At 41.7% G+C, this 17,195-nt stretch overlaps 1 protein-coding gene across 1 annotated transcript in view; it reads left to right on the forward strand.

Annotated features, from left to right (window-relative positions):
* Positions 1-753: 753 nt before the first annotated feature.
* LOC147144752 (ephrin type-A receptor 4-like) overlaps positions 754-17,195 on the forward strand; it is a 48,452-nt gene continuing 32,010 nt past the window's right edge. The window contains exons 1-3 of the mRNA XM_086035346.1: positions 754-1,069; positions 2,451-2,518; positions 4,703-5,366. Coding sequence (XP_085891472.1) covers positions 973-1,069; positions 2,451-2,518; positions 4,703-5,366 — 829 coding nt within the window. The 5' untranslated portion in view covers positions 754-972. The remainder of the gene's footprint in view (positions 1,070-2,450; positions 2,519-4,702; positions 5,367-17,195) is intronic.

Below are 17,195 nucleotides of genomic sequence, written 5' to 3' on the forward strand. Positions count from 1 at the left end.
TTGGACTCAGAAGCTGTATGTTTTAGTATGATGTATATGGATTATTAGAATTTTTTAACCGGTATGTCCTCCCATTCTGGTGTGACTTATAAATACACACGAATCCTTGACACAACATTAAAACAACAGCAAGGGATTGTAATCCAGTGTAGGCTCTTCTTTGATCACAAAATAGGCATTGTCAATTCCGTAAAGTGCAGTAGTGTGTCTTATTAAGGAGGTCACGCTGATGCTTGTTCTTTAATTCAATTTTGCAGGCAGAACAGGCGTCAATATCCCCGCTAGGTGGCGACCTTGATCTGATGCGGCTCACCTTGGACCGGCGTCTGCGCTTGACTGGTGCCAGACAACAAGCTGGATCAGCACAGTGAACTGCTGCATTGCATATTAAGCGTTTTACTTCAATTGGACAAGGATTATACAGGCCATTATGGTGTCCTAGAGTGATGGCTGCACACGTTCCTTTCACCGTCAGCCTCAAAGTGACCTGAGGTGGCTGAATTGTCCATCAATTGCATTGTTGACCGCCGGGACAATACTCGGTGCGGTTATCCTTAAATGTCACTCGGTGACCCGCCGAATTTTATGATTGTGTGGCAAATGTCGCGTTGAAATGTCACTAAACTCCATCTCCGTCTCGTCTCTGCCAACTGGTGAGAAGAGAGTGACTTATGCTGGGTGCTCACGCGGGTGGGGGCGAGTTATTTGTGACCCCCTTCCCCTCCATACCTCCACCCTCTCTATCCATTTCCCATTTGGATTGACGGGGGGTGCAAGTCTGTGAAGACCCGCCTCCAGCCTGTGGTGCGCCCGGTGGTGCGTCTCTGTGCTGGTGTCCGCTTCTATCCCTTATTCCACTGGGGAAGAGGGCGAGGGAGGGAGAGAAAGAGAGTGAAAGCTGGACACGAAAGAAGAAAAGCAAACAACTAAAAAAAGAAGCATACGAGAGGGGAAACCGGCACAGTGACACAAATGGCACTCATGGCGGGGATTTTGTTCACGGTTGCCTTTCTTGTTTCTGGGATTTCTACACTTGTTTCTCCGTCTCGGACATACCCGTCTAATGAAGGTAAGAGTGGCGTAAGCTTTAAGTCTTCATTTCTCTGTGTGTGTTAACCTTTGCGTATGGCCGCAAAGAAATTCATTGATAACAACGGACACGCTGAGTTTGCAACTTTTACACTGCTTTATTGGAAGTCCAACTAAAGACTCGCCGAGCGGGCACTTGGAGAGCTCTAACGAGAAACGAAGAGGAATATTGTACCCCAAAACTCGAGGGGTGAAAAAAACTAAAACCAATCCGTTTTCACAGCGTTTTCCGAATAGTTTGGCGGATCAGACAGGGAGTACTTTACGCGTTATTTGCGCATAGGCAGTCTTTATTCCTCGGCTCTGCAGTTACGTTACATTTTCCCGTTAACGACGGACATGTGACAAAATCACCATATGATATGCTCTGGTTAGACAAATTGTAACAGAATCTAAGGTGCACGCGCACACACTATTAGAGACGAAACGAAACATTTAGGATAACACGGAGCACAGTTCTGAAGGTTTTAAGGTTCTCGACTGGTCCGCTGCCTGCTTGCGCGGGTCCCGGGAGTCTTGCATGTAGGCTACTTTTAAAATGTTAAAGCGTGTGCGTCACGCTGCAAATATGAAACGCCAAACAAATATACTGTTGTTTAGAATATTGGGGAATGTTTTCCATATTTCCATTTACACCTCAACCCAGTAGCCCTGCACACAAGGCAGTATTTAAACTAATTTATGTGGTTATTTGTATGCATCTTAAAATATATGCGCGTCCATTAGTATAATGTTTTGCTCGTTTCAGGAAAAGAAAAAAAAAACGTCTGCGCAAAAATCTGTTCTTTTTTGGCCATTTGCTTGAACATACCTATTTGATGATGGTGGCTCATTCGAATCAATTTGTCTAGATAAACGCGTGCGTTCAAATTTAAATAGACGTTTTTGTCATTGATTTCGACTGTAGCGCTTTTGAAGCTGCTATTCAATAAACGTGTGTGTGTCTGTGTGTGTGTGTATTGGGAACCTTTAATTTCAAGGAAGGTGTGGGTGACATTTGTTTCTTTGAAATACACTTAAAGAAAAATAATCAAACGTTAAAAGTAAAAATGGCATTTCAACATTTATATATATATATATATATATATATATATATATTTCAGTTTAGCTTTAATGAGCATTGAGCATCATTGGCTCTCTCTTATTTATACGTTTTTTTAAACCTATTTTTTCCTTCGACCGTGTGCGTTTTAATTCCAAAAATCAAGGAAATGAAGGTTCTTTCCCTCGACGGGCATATTTTCTCCTTCTTTCTCACATTGCTGGAGCTCAGTGGATTACCTTATATTTGTCAGTGCTGGTGTCTATGACCAGACTCAGAATGAATGCTCATTTCTCCTATTCCTATTCCTGCTTTCTAGTCACGTTATTGGACTCCAGAGCTGCACAAGGGGAGCTAGGATGGGTCGCCAACCCAACAGAAGGAGGGGTAAGTGTTCCCTTGTCAGAACTTTTTTTACTCCTCTACTGAAAGAAAATGGACGATATATTCTTTCACATTGGCAAGGGATCTTGAAATGAATAAATGAACTGAATAAATACGCATTACTCTTTGGGAAGTTGTTATCCAGGTGAACCCAATCAGGGATTACGGTGAACCCTTCACCCGAAATCCTTGATTATTTATGGCAAAATTTGTGCTGAGATTAAGATCAAGGAGCAGTCTTTATAATCCTGAAAAACAAATTATTAAAAACATCTTGTATGCTTCATGAAGACTCTGTGGAACATCCCCTGTAGTTACCTCTTAAAACATGCTCCCCTTTCTCCTTGCTGCCCTTCTCTGTAATGGTCAGAGGGGCAACACTGCAGCAGGCGTCAGGTTTCCTGAATAGACGGTGAATTGAATCGCCCTTTGTGGAGAAACTTTATATCCTTTTCTGCCAGAGAGTGGAAGGAAGAGGGGAGCGGAGGGGCTTGCTGGTAGAGAGAGGGTCCTCTGGAACGAATGAATACACGAGAAAGTACAGTGGGGTTCACCTATAGCCACCGGATGAGTGTAAAGACGGTTGCTTTTCCGCAATAGGGGGCAGCGTGAACCAAATATGTGATCCTCGCTCTAATGTGATGTCAACAGTGAATTTGAATGAGGAAAAATAATAAACATGTACGGTAATTGTAATGATGCCGGAAAACACAACAGATATAGTGCTTGACCTCTTATTGGATATCCTCTTGCTCAATAGCATGGGATATAATCACTAGTCAAAGTTTGACCATGGCCTCAAATGAACCCTTTAATGAAAATTAATACAAATTAGTATCTATTATGTTATTTAATGAATATGAACCCAGGGGAAACGGAATTCCATATGGTGCAGCTGCTGCAGGCTCTGCTTCGAAGCTGTTTTCAATGAACTTGGCCTGTGCTGTGCTCATATTCCCCCTTCTGCCATTGAATCACACAAGTGACTGACAGGACTCTGGCAGCCTCAGCAAGCATGCATTCATCCATTTCGTTAGAGCCAATTGGTCTTCTTCTGCCTTCTCTGTACGATTAGGGAAAGGTGTGGCCTTACCTCGGTTCTGCTTGATTTCCACAACAAAAGCGCACAAAGTGACGTGAGCAGAATAGCTCAGAGCTGCGGGGAATGATGGACATTTACTGAACGCGGAGTCACAGCTATGTTTAGCATTGACCGTCATGAAGCAATAAATACGTTTTTTTAACTTAAGGTACCACACAAATCTCACAGAACAATGGTGATCCGACACTCCTTTCTTGTGATTATTGTCAGCAATGATGTAGAGACAGCAGCAGGACTCATTGCTCATACTTTTAGCCAAACTCACAGCAAAATACACAGTTTGAATCTCTGTATATCTATGAGTAGTGCCCTGTCAGGAAGGGACTTTTATTGCACCTAAAAAAAAAAATCTCTTTCCCTGCTCAGAAGAAATAAAACAAGTCACGCAAGATAACGTAATCCCAGCAGCTCCAGTCTACGTCTCCTCCTACAATGAGTTCATAGCAATAGAAGCAGTGGACATGTGTGTCTCGGTCTCCAACTTCCGATCATGTCTTTGGATTCAAAACAGGCACATTACAGTATTACTATTATTTCAGAGACCACCCATATATATATATATATATATATATATATATATATATATATATATATATATATATATATATATATATATATATATATATATATATATATATATATGTGTACATATATATATATATATATATATAGCGTGTGTTGTGAGTTAATGATTTCCTCTCTCTCAGTCAAGCAAATTACATATACAGTAAATATCTACATGAGGGTCTATTTGAACCTAACAAGTCCATTAGGTACAATTGATGAAATATGCATAAAGTTTGGCCATCAATTAATAGCTCTGCTGACACTGAAATATTGACTAATCTTCCCTGCATGCTTTTTTGTCAAAGTATCCATAACTCTAGGCAATGAACAGCTTATAGTTATGAACAATGTATGCATTATAAATTCAATTATTTGAACAGTAATTCATTAATTTTCTAAAACTAGCATATAATTGGTCAAATTTTATGGCAGTGTTCATGAAAATGACTTCAGCGTATTGGTCAAAGATACGTTTGAAAGCCTCTTTGTAACATTTATTGGTTGTGCACTTCCACCAGTGGGAGGAGGTGAGCATCATGGATGAGAAGAACATTCCCATTCGGACGTACCAGGTGTGCAATGTCATGGAGCCAAACCAGAACAACTGGCTCCGCACAGACTGGATTCCTCGTGGAGGTGCCCAGCGCGTCTACATCGAGATCAAGTTCACCCTCCGAGATTGCAACAGCCTTCCTGGGCTCATGGGAACTTGCAAGGAAACCTTCAATCTTTACTACTATGAGTCCAACAACGACAAAGAGCGCTACATTCGTGAAAACCAGTTTGCTAAAATTGATACTATCGCCGCTGATGAGAGTTTCACTCAGGTGGACATCGGCGATCGCATCATGAAGCTGAATACGGAGGTGCGCGATGTAGGTGCCCTGACCCGGAAGGGCTTCTATTTGGCCTTCCAGGATGTCGGAGCATGCATTGCACTTGTGTCCGTCAGAGTCTTCTACAAAAAATGTCCTTTGGCGGTGCGGAACTTGGCCCAGTTTCCTGATACAACAACTGGAGCCGATACCTCCTCTCTTGTGGAAGTTCGTGGATCGTGCGTGGATAATTCAGAGGAGAAAGAGATTCCAAAAATGTACTGCGGAGCCGATGGAGAGTGGTTGGTGCCCATTGGAAACTGCCTATGCAACCCTGGGTATGAGGAGCAAAATGCAGACTGCCAAGGTAAGCAATGGAAACATTCTCTGTTTTGATGAGTTTTTCCACTCGAGCTATACATTTAACGTATTCCCGTCTCTCGCTCCCTCTTTTGCCTTTATACTTGGCGCTCTCTTCTCTTGATCCAAACCGCCTCCTCGACCTCTCACTCAGGCGGATATCTTTTGTCTCGAGTGTTCTTGCTGCAGTTTTTTTTCAGCGTCTGCTTGAGCATTAGACGTAATAATGAGAGAAGTAATTAGTGGGCCCACTGTGTTGTGCATTGGGATTCATCCCTTGAGAATTGGCGACTCCAGGAAGAGGGTGGGAGGCTCTAATGGGGTTGCAGAGCTTTAGACAAAAATATCGTTAAGAATTTATCATTTTGATCAGGTATAAGAGGAGTGAAAATATGCAGGTCTGAGATGGGATTGAAAAAGTGATATTTGGTTGTGGGGAATGGCTCTTCGAGGACAATTATTCCTTAGCTAACTGTGATCCCGTAATAGGCTGTTTGATGGGGGTCAAAGGTCAGAGGAGAGATTCTCCTCTCATGTTTTTTATCAGAAGGACAGAACAGCCAGCATGACAATGAAGTTATGGACTAATTTACACACAGACACACACACAAATATTTCAGCATTACTGTTAATGGAGAATACTTTCAAATAAAAACATGAGTTTTCACATCTTTCTTTTTCATTAAGTGGAAGTTTATTATACTGGTTTCTTAAATTTAAGAAGTAATGCTTTGCAGATTGAGTGCAGCATGTGACCAGGTTGAGACCTAGTTTTCAACTGATAGCCGATTCTACACAGCATTCTATTGGTGCAGCCTGCACAACACCCACAGACTTCTTGTGACTAACATGCTCAATAGGCACAGGGCTTCGGCAGTGAGGGGTCATAGGCTGAGCACGGGTGATTAACAAGGGGGCAGACAAGGACGCCTCTCCTTATTTATGGAGAGCCTTTATCTTGGACTAATTGCATGACAAACAGGACTAGTGATTTAGAGGTAGCGCTAGCTGCTTGGGGAGCCTAGGAAAAGCCGTCCAAGTGGTCACAGATGGTTCTGGATGACAACATGTGCTTGTCCTCCCGTACAAAAACCAACTGATTTGAGTTGTCAGAAAGGCTGTGTTTCTTTCCTCACAGTGATGGATTGATGGAGGGTTGAAAAAGGAGACCACGACTAGTATTTAGTTACAGACTTTAAATGAATGTTAAATAGCTTTCACTGGAAATTGTTCACTTCAAATCAAAATGAGAACCTCAGCCCAATTCCTGAGTGTCCCACTTTGCTCAGACCTCTCGATACTACTGTAAATCTGTTCAATTTCAGTAGAAAAAAACCCAAACCCATACAGTCCAAAAGGCTATAAAGAATTTGTAAACCATGATCATATGAAGTATGCAGTCACTTTAATGGCAGCGTTGCTTTTCAAGCCAACATCCACTAAGGCCTATATCACTGCACTACTTTTTAGTATACTTACGTTTGTTGTGCCATTCCTTCTTGGGTCGCCTAATAACTATCAAAGAACATCTTAACATTTTATTTAGGTAACTTAATGTTGTTTGTATGCTTGCTTGCGCTCAAGTGACCAAAAGGTTAAAAAAAAAATAGGGGCTCGTGCTTTGATAAGCTGTGTAATACTGCCCAGTGTGACAAGTTTTTATGAGAGAATTATTGAACTTACTGACAGAGGCATTTGGAGACATGAAGTGATGAAGTTAATGTGGCTTAAATCTTGATTCAGGTTCAATACCAATGTTATATTTGTGAGTGTGTATTTATAATATAGGTTGTATTTTCCCCTGTTTGTGTGCTACCAGGTTAGTGAGTCTTTGGCTTCTGGTTCCCAGCGCAGGATAAATGGGATTTCGTCCGTCATTGTTTGGGGGCAGCGTCAGGGCCCAGTGTGGCTGGTGGTACTAAGGGTTGGGGTGTGCGTGCGTGCGTGTGTGTGTGTGTGTGTGTGTGTGTGTGTGTGTGTGTGTGAGAGAGAGAGAGAGAAAGAGGGGGTGGTGGGGCATGTAGGAGTTGCATTCTCCACCCCTGGCAGAGGTCAGAGGTGAGCCCCTCGTGCATCCATCTTAGCACTGTGTCTGACAGGGTTGCGGATCCAGGATTGATTAAGGCATCAGGGTTTTGACAGCTGTGTAGAGTGTGCGTCTGTGCTCAAGGTGGGCCAAGAGTGCCGAGGGAGTCGCCTATAGGCTAAAGCGAGAGGGGCAACCGGGGCATGGAGGTCCAAGGGGCCCCTGATTAAAAAAGAGAGGACTCTGTATGTTTGCATTTGGGATCCCTTTCGCTGCTCTGTTGTTGAAAGGTGGGGGTCAGGGTGTCCTCTCGCTCCTCATCTGGTGACGGGGTTCATACTTTTGGACGGATGTTGATGTGCTGGTGGGGTGAGGGGAGACTAGTGGACTACATGTGTCACTCTGGGGTGATGGTAATCACAATTTGTCTCATCAAGGAGAGAGAGGAGGAGGATGAAGTGCACTGGCAGCAATTTGATTTTTGCACCATCATCATCATCGTCATCATCATCGTCATCATATTCTGTCTGAATGTTTTTTAGGAAATGAGCAGGTTTTCTGTTTTTATATTAGTGGTTTATTTCCAGGCTGTATTTGTTGGTCTGTGTCTTTGTTGTGGACAACGTGCTGTTAAGGCGTGAAGGTGACAGACACTTTAGACAGAGCAACGCCCACGTCCCCTCACGCTCACACATACAATCCCCTAGTCACTTCCAATCAGCAACACATGTACTGTATAAAATATAGTTATGGTAGTTTGGTACTGAAAACTACCTTAAAGCGGAAGTAAACCCAAACATATTTTTTTCAAGAATATGTTCCCAGCAGGCCCACTAGTTGAAACACGGCATTCTGATTAATTTTGTGTTTGTGGAATATGTTAAGCAGCAAAATGCACTCGTTTTTAGCCCCCTCTGGGGGCGGCCATTTTGTCTTCTGTCAACTGAAAATGACATCACAACTGCTCACGACGACCAATCACGGCTCAGATTCAGGGAACAGGTCAGTCAACTCTGCCTTACCACCATTACATACTTGAGACATCAGTTAAGAGATTTTAGGGATGGAGTTGGTCCCCAGTGCGCAGAGATTTGCCCTCATTCTTGCGCTCCCCTTGTTGACAGTGAAGACAGCTGGGATGGGCTCCAACACGCCCGCGACCCTCGTGAGGATAAGCGGTTCAGATAATGGATGGATGGAGTATATCTAAATTCAGTTCATGATTCTATTTTGCCTGATAGTCCCTGGTAGTTTTATGCAAATAAAAATCTCAATCCATCTATTTTCTGTTTTCCATTCTTCATTCACATAAATTAACAATTACTGTCCTTGTTTGTGTGGTTGTTTGTATTTGGTCTCCTGTTGCATCTCTTTTCACGTGTCTCTGCCTCCAACCTGCTTTCAGTTTAAGTTCCTGATCTCCATTAAGGTCTTTTTTTTCTGTTAGGCTGCTTTGTTTTTTGGTTAGTGTTTGTAAAATGGAAGTGGGCTGAATAATGAGATTACCGTCATTGTTGAAAGACAGACAAGACAATGGAACATCATCACCTGTCGTTTTTTCCACAAACACCACCGTGTGCACAAAAGCCTGTGCAATAGTCCAAATGCCAGCCAAGTCCTGCTCAAACATTTTTGTACAAACATCTCTCCTCTCGAATCTAAAAATTGCATATTGTATAATGTAGTCAAGTACACATGTTGGCAAATTTGCACTGCAGATGCACATATTAGTATGCATTAGCACACAAGCAAAGACACTGAGAGCAGAACGGAGCGCAGCGGAGTGGAGGTGAATGTACTCATCACTCACCCTGCCACCAGAGAGGCTCATTTTGTGCTGCTGAGTAGACACAAGGGATCAACCAAACGAGAGCAGGAAAGAACAGCAGATGTTGATTGCAAGACAAAACGTTTCACATAATCACCACTGTCACTAAAAATCAGAAAAAAATAGTATTTGGACATTTGCTTATCGCCAAAAAGAAAAAAAAAATCCATATTCATAATACACATTGCCTTGTCTGGTCAAAATAAGGAGGGGCAGTACAAGTGCTGGTGGTAATTCAGCTATCATTAGCTGAGGTGCTGAAATGTTTTTCCTGCATGAGATGCTGTGCTGCCGCATTTCTTTCCTTCACAGTTCCTGACACTCACCACCCTCTCTTTATCCTCACGGTGCCCTGTTAAGGGCAGGAAGCCATCAGTGATGGAGCGTGACCCGAGCTGATGGCTTTGCAGCTCCCACAGCGCCTGCTGCGTAGCGTACAATGTGTATATGCTGGCAAGTATACACATATTTAGCTTACTTTATGCCAGTAGTACAAAAAAAGGGAATTCCGCTCAAATGGCTTTTTTGGAATGCTTTGTATAGATTTGATCTTCTGACTGTCATTCATAGAACACTGGTGTACAGACAGCTTAATTAATATAAAGCGGAACCTCAAAAGAGGAATAAAATCCACATGTTCAGTTTTCAATAAATCACCACGTGAAATAGCAGAAATATAACGTCCATAAAAGTTTCAATTACTCTCTCTACAGATATATTTTAACATTTGTCAAGTACAAAATATCATTAAAAAAAAATCCAATAATAGGGCTTTTTGTGCTGGTGACAAAAACAGTACGCAGCTCAGTAGGGATAACATAATACATCATTTATTGTGCTTTTGTTAGACAGTGCTGTTCTTAAAGTGGAAATCAACCCAAACACATTTTTTTAAACAATATGTTCCTAACAGGCCGACTAGTTGAACACGTCATTCTGATTAATATTTGTTTTTGTGGAATATGAGTTAAGCAGCAAAATCCCCCCCTTTTTAGCCATCTCAGGGGATGGCCATTTTCTTACTTCTGTCGATTGGAAATGACATCACAACTGCTCAGGGCTCAAGTCCAGCAGTGATTAGTTGTTACCTGAGCCCTGAGCAGTTGTGATGTCATTTCCAGTCGACAGAAGTGACAAAATGGCCGCCCCCGGAGATGGCTAAAAATGAGTGGATTAGCTCTTATTCCACAAATACAATATTTATCAGAATGCCTTGTTTCAACTAGTGGGCTTGCATAGAACATATTCTTGAAAAATATGTTTGGCTTGACTTCCCCTTTAAGTGCAACATCTAAGTAAAATGAAATATACAATCACATTAAGGCGAGTGATATGAGACTCCTGGGTCATCCTGTAACTCCCCCCGCCCAAAAAAAAGTACAGAATGAAGCTATAATCATCCCCCAATAATAAGTCACTGTCTCACTGTCGTTAATTTGTGATTGTGCTTTCATAATTTCCCGTCAGTCAACTAGACTAATTGCCACAGTTGCATTTTTATGCAAAACAGTTCAGCCTACAAAGACTTATTAGCACATCACAAATTTGACAACCAACATGATGGATGTTTTTACTCGGGCGCTAGCTCCGCATTTGCTCTGGAAACATCAGAATGGGGAAGAAATACGTCACAATTTCAATCTCCTCTCCTCTCCTCTCGCCCATCTTTTTGAAAAGCATCCTCTTTGAAGCTCATGATGGGAAGGGGGAGTGATTAAAGCAGTCAGCAAGCAAATTAGCATGTCAAAAGGCCCCGAATCAATACCCTGGCTGTACCATCACAACCCTGCAATTCTTTCAATCCCCCTTCAATGCCGTTCCCCCATTCCTCCGGCTGTTTTCCTCCTTCTCTCTCCATTTTAACCCACACTTGTGCACACTCTCCTCCTTGCTCTCTTGCCCTTCTCTTTCTCTTTAGCTCACATTAAATTTCCCTACCTCCCCCTCCTCCGCTAAAGCCTTTTCTCCCTCAGTTGAGAGATGGCAAGCAGAGGAGGTGTTTATAAAGCGAGATGGACTGATGTATAGGCAGAGAAAGACAGACAGAAAGAGGAAGAAGTGGATGGCCATCAAATGGGCATGGCCTATTTTAGATAGAGGGCTCCTGCCATTGTCTTCGTTGCCAAAAGTATGGTCCTTTCTCGCCAGGGAGAGCTGAGACGATGGATGATGAAAATGAAGAAGCAGGGATGGGGGTAGAAAGACAAAGAGAAACAAAAATCACAAGAGGAAGTGAAGTGGATAGAGATTTAGTTCCAGTCTGACGACTGTGCTTTTTATGTACTTTAGATGTTGGGTCACAATTACACCTGTATATTCCCTGTCGTCTGGGCCAAGATCTTAGCTAAAGCTGGGCATACACTGGACAGTTTTAGGAGTGGTAGTTTTAAGTTTCAGATCACACTGTAGGAGTAAATCACCTGCGACAGAGTCAAAGCTAACCATTGATGTGTTCACACAGTAGAATGAGAGCCGTGAATCGACTGCTTACACTGTACATTTGGATCTTTGCTGTTCAACAGTGTTTCAACCTGTTGCTAACATGTAAACAAAGACAAAGAAAAATGTTCTCTCTCGCTGTAGTATTTGGAATTCTAATGCAAAACAACAACAAAACCATGCTAACATGCATAGCATAGCATTTGTGCCTTAATCGGGGAAGTGAAAAGAAATGGCATAAGAGCATAACATAATTTCTGTATCATGTTCATCCACTTTGAAACAGACTGAACTTTCCTAGTGTACGTCCCCTTTGCATCCAAGCCATTAGCCTATCTATATTTTTTTCTGTGCATTTGTAGTAGGCATATCACAAGTTGTATCATCAACTTTTACTAGTGTTCCAGTCACAGTAAGATTTAAGCAGGAGACTGTGTAGCCCAACAGCTCATCAGAAACATGGCCAAGTTTCACTCAATCTAACAATAGGAGGGTGATTGCAAACACCTTGGAAATGTTATATCCTCCACTATCTCTTTCTTGTGCTGATTTCTATCTTAAGCTCTTCCCATCCTGCCCTGGTGATAGAAGGTGGTCTTCGCTACTCCTCCATTGTCATACTTTTCCCTCCAGGGCCCAGATTCAGTGGCCAAATCAAAGGCTGCTCTGTGGCAATCAGTTAGGTCTTATGACAAAAAAAAAACTTGCAATAAAGGCTGCTCTGTAATCTGATGGGCCCTGGCACAGGACGCAGGATCCATTTTAATGAACTCAGACCCCATTTATAATCACGGCAGTAGTTGGAAATGGTACACTGGTTAATTATCCCAGGATATCAATGCAAGGCTGTTTTAGGATGCATTTCATAACCTAATCCAATCACCTTGGTAAATCAGAGTGAAAAGTGCATTTTGTGAGATCCTGGTTTAACCTTTTACCAGGCAAGGCACATTAATTTTGTAATATTTCCGGACGTTCCAAATAGAGCCTAATGCCTCACTAACTGTATGAGGCAGTGACTGATGACCCCCAACCAATCATTGAGGACATATACTAGTAAGATGATACGAAAATAAATGACATTTTCAAATATAAGATATATTATTAATACGAATACATACAGTAACTATACTATGTGTGCTAGAAAGACCGGCCACTATCATCACACCGATCACATAATGAGCATCTTGCACACATAATGTAACACAATATGTATACTATGTACCACTGAAAAATATTTGTTTCTTTTTTTTCCCGAACAAATATACTGAAAGGTTTAGAAGTCAATTTGGTAACCACTTAATCCTTTGATTACATGACACACTGAAACCCTGGAATCCTGCTGAAGTGGACTGAGCGTCTGTTAATGAATATGTGATTACATACGTAGCTGTACATAATAATATACATAGGATACTGTGGATGTGCAATGTAAATGTGCATTAACACACCTCAGGGTTTCCTGTTCGTTATACCATCTCTACAGGAAATCTTAAAATGTAATTTGGAAATGTGTAGGGCTCTGGGCACTGGGGATTCAAAGCTGCAGATCAGTGACCAAAGGCAGAGGTGTGTCCATGCAGGGGCACGTCTCCGGGATTAGAAACCATGATCCCTTCTGATCCACAGTGAGCTGTCAAATAGTGCTGGAAGGGGAAGAGGAAAGCCACAATCCCTCACAGCCACACGCTATGTTAGAGCATAAGGCATGAATAGAAGAAAAAGGAATAACTGATTATGGATGAGGGTCAAGCAATGAGAAAGCGGTGAAAATACAACATTTGCAAATTGCATTTGTATGTATTCAAGAAGAAGCACAAATGTGTTCGATGGAGGAAATGTGTGAAAGGAAGACTAGACAATGATGAATGGACTTCTGTCTAGTTGGCGTGATAAATGGCTGGAGATGTGAAAGGTGAAGAGGGGGGTTATGGGCATTGATGGTGATTGCTTTCTGAACAAGACTGCTGTAGTTGGGTCATGACCTGTGGTGGCTGTGGACGATATTACTGTTACTGTTGCTACCTGTACCTTATAGCGTACAGAGAACACGCTGCAGATTATCCCAAGTATTCTGTTCTATAATGTTAGCAGGGTAATTAAACGCCTCATTGTTAGGGTTAGGCATCATTTGAATTTGGGGATTCCGGTTACGATCCTGTTTCTTTGATTCAATTCCGGTTACTAACGATTCTCGATTCTGATAAAAAAAAAAAGACGAGTTATTTTTGGACAAATTGTATGAAATTCTCTGTTCTGTAATTTCATTACCTTTTTAATGTTTATGAACTTTACTATGAATTACTCAAAGGGCTATTTCTAACCAGCATATTTATTTTAATGTTTTTTAAATATTATTTTTCACAAGACCTTGACTTTCGAGAAGCTCAAGATAATTCAGTAATGCAGCAGTTACTTAAAACATGCTACTGAATACCAATTGATGGGCTAACAATGTTTTTCTTTAGAAAGGAAAAACTACATATTTGACAGAAAATGTATCTAATCAAAGCAATCTGTGTAACTATATGCTGTATGTGTACAGTATATGTATTCATCTATGTATATACTGCAGCGGTATATGCTATAAGATAAATATTAGCTAGGTATGTGCATGTTTGTGTTGACACAGAATTTTAGTTCTAGTTTAACTTGTTAGCTCAATGTTTGCATTAATCCTTCATAACATAAAAAACGTACTTAGCTGATTTTGACCTCCGGTAAGGAGCCGCCCGTGGCCCATGCTTACCGTCATGTAGCGATCGGAGAGGGCTGACCGAGAGGAGCAGACAGTGGGGGCGAGCTGCCATGCACCTGCGCCGCAGCTACAGCGGGAGCAGGGCTGCGGGCTGTGCACATGCATTTTTTTAATCCGTCCTACTTCTTTTGTGCTTTTTTGAGCGGCTTACTAGGAATCGAAATTTATCACAGAGATTGTAAAATCTGAACGATTCCGAGAGAACGATGGTCCCAGTTCCACTCGATTCCCAGTTATCAATGCCCAACCCTACTTATCGTCTAATTTTAGATCATATCGGAAAACAAATGTACTGTAAATCAGGACATTTAAATTAAAACAAAAGGGAGATACTGAAGCATGAGCATCTGTTTGTTGTTTTGTTCCTGACAATTTACAAGACATTTTGGCTGCTGCTAACATAGAAACAAAGAAACACATAATAGCAGCAAGGTGGAGCTTTTAGAAGCCGTGCAAACTGTTTGGACTGAGGAGTGCAACATGAATAGTGCATATTTTAGGTGAACACTGATGACTTGTACAAAATATCATTGACTGATTGCAATTAACCTACCAAGCATGTTTTTGGAATGTGGGAGGAAACCGGAGCACCCGGAGAAAACCCACGCAGGCGCTGGGAGAACATGCAAACTCCACACAGGGAGGCCGGAGCTGGGATCGAACCCACGACCTCTGAACTGTGAGGCGGACGTGCTAACCAATCGACCAATGTGCCGCCCATAAGTATACTAATATACTAATTAATAAGTAATAAATCACTCAGTGTAACCATTATCTGTGAACCTTTATCGGCTGCAAAGGAAAGGTTCAACTAACCAGAAGTTCGAGTGGGAAAGAAAAGACCCACAGGCAAGTTAAAGGTGACTCGCATTATCAGCAAATATTGGAATGCACACACACATGCTCACACACACACACACACACACACATGCACACCCACGTGCGCACACACAACAGCAATGACCCCACAACCTTTTAAATGGAAGAGAAAGATAGGGGGTTGACATCAGAAGAAGTCAAAGGTTAAAGCCATGACAGTGAACATTTGGATTGTCATAAACTTTTGAGGAACTAGTGATCCAAGACGGATTTATTGTACAATGGGTAACACACACACGGACACATAGCATATACTGTAAGGGTGTCAATGCTTGGAGATGCACATATCACAGAGCCACAATGGATTGTGAAGTGAACACACACCCTCTAGCACACCCACACATGCACAATAGAAGGTGTTTTGAGTCCCCGCTCAACCAGACAGGCTGTCGTCTGGGAGCTCCAAATGATTAGCCTTCCCCAAAAAAACTCCCAGCCATGTCTGAGACACTGATGTTGTTAAACATATCCCTTATACGAACATCGACAAAGACATTTAGAATTTTATGCGTGCTTTATGCCAGGTTGTTTTTGTGACAGATGTTTATATTTGATTGTATACAATGTGAAGTGTCTGTTTTCAAACGGACGTACAGTACTGCTGTATAACATTTATTATTTCCAGAGATGGGCACTTTACCGTTTTTTTCTGGTCCGTCCTCTAGTCGCGTCCTGTGTATACTTTCATCCTCATCCCTCTGTCCAAATTCATAAAAATAATCGTCCTCTGACCCCCGTCCGTCCTCGTCCTTTCGAAGCGCTTCCATCCTTAGTCCATTATTTTTGAAAGACTTCTCATCCTCCGCCCGTCCGTCCACAAAATGGGCATCTGTCCAGGATAGCTAACACTGGGGGAATGTAGGTCAAAGGATGAACATGCTAGGCATCCACATTATTGTACTACTTTGACTATACAGTAGGTCACATGCATCAACCATACAGTACATTGATCATGTTTTGTATGACAGTCACAGTGCAAAGGCATTCAATAATCATGTGCAGTTTGCTCTCATGTACATCGCCAATAAGTATGTAATATAATATACAATTAGTTAAAGTAGAAATGAAACCAGTCAAATGTTTGGACACACAAGATAAATTGTAAAATAAAACAAAGCATTTTTTTGAAATCTAAAACTAACAAACCCACTCTAACAACTAATTAAAACTAGCTGAATTTAAAAAACACAAGTCAAAACAAAATATCTATCTATCTACCGTATAAGGAAAAATCCAAAACAAATGTATCCCTGCTTATTTGTGACTTTGTATTATTCGGACATTGCAGTGATTTGTTGTATGTTATTTGTGCCCCAGCTGGCTTACATTTGTTTGCAGAACTGGATATGAGGCCCCTTTGAGAGAGTCTTCCTATCACTTCCTCTTGCTCTTACCTATTCTTAGTGTGTGTGTTTGTGTGTGTTCTCACACATCCTCCCTTTTCCTGCTCCATTCTCCTTGACATGCTGTGAGCTTAGCAGTTTGGCTGTCTCCATTGTTTAGTGTTGTGTCCCTATGTGTGTGTCCCTGAGTGTAACCACATTTGCATACTCATTTACCTCCATCCTCTCTGTTTCGTTTGTTTATGATAAATTAAAACCCTGTTTTTTTTATTGTAAACAATGTCAGGAAAACATTTAGCTCCACTGCCTAATCAAACACACATGTACATGTGCACACGTCTTTCACTCCCTGGAGATCCTGCTGCAGATAAATTGCATAAAGACAATACAAAGTTTCTGTGCCCCCAATGTACCTTCCCGGACTTACTGTAAATGACTTGCACACTCTCTGATAATGATCAGATGATGCTGAAAGGTGATATCAGATATTCTTCATCAGATTATAATGTAAAGTTGTGTAGACTCTGTGTATACACTGTTTGTGTTCATGGCATTATCTTTTT

Source organism: Filicampus tigris, chromosome 7, assembly GCF_054856515.1.
Source record: "Filicampus tigris isolate MCC_2025a chromosome 7, RoL_Ftig_1.0, whole genome shotgun sequence".
In the NCBI taxonomy this organism is placed as follows: domain Eukaryota; kingdom Metazoa; phylum Chordata; class Actinopteri; order Syngnathiformes; family Syngnathidae; genus Filicampus; species Filicampus tigris.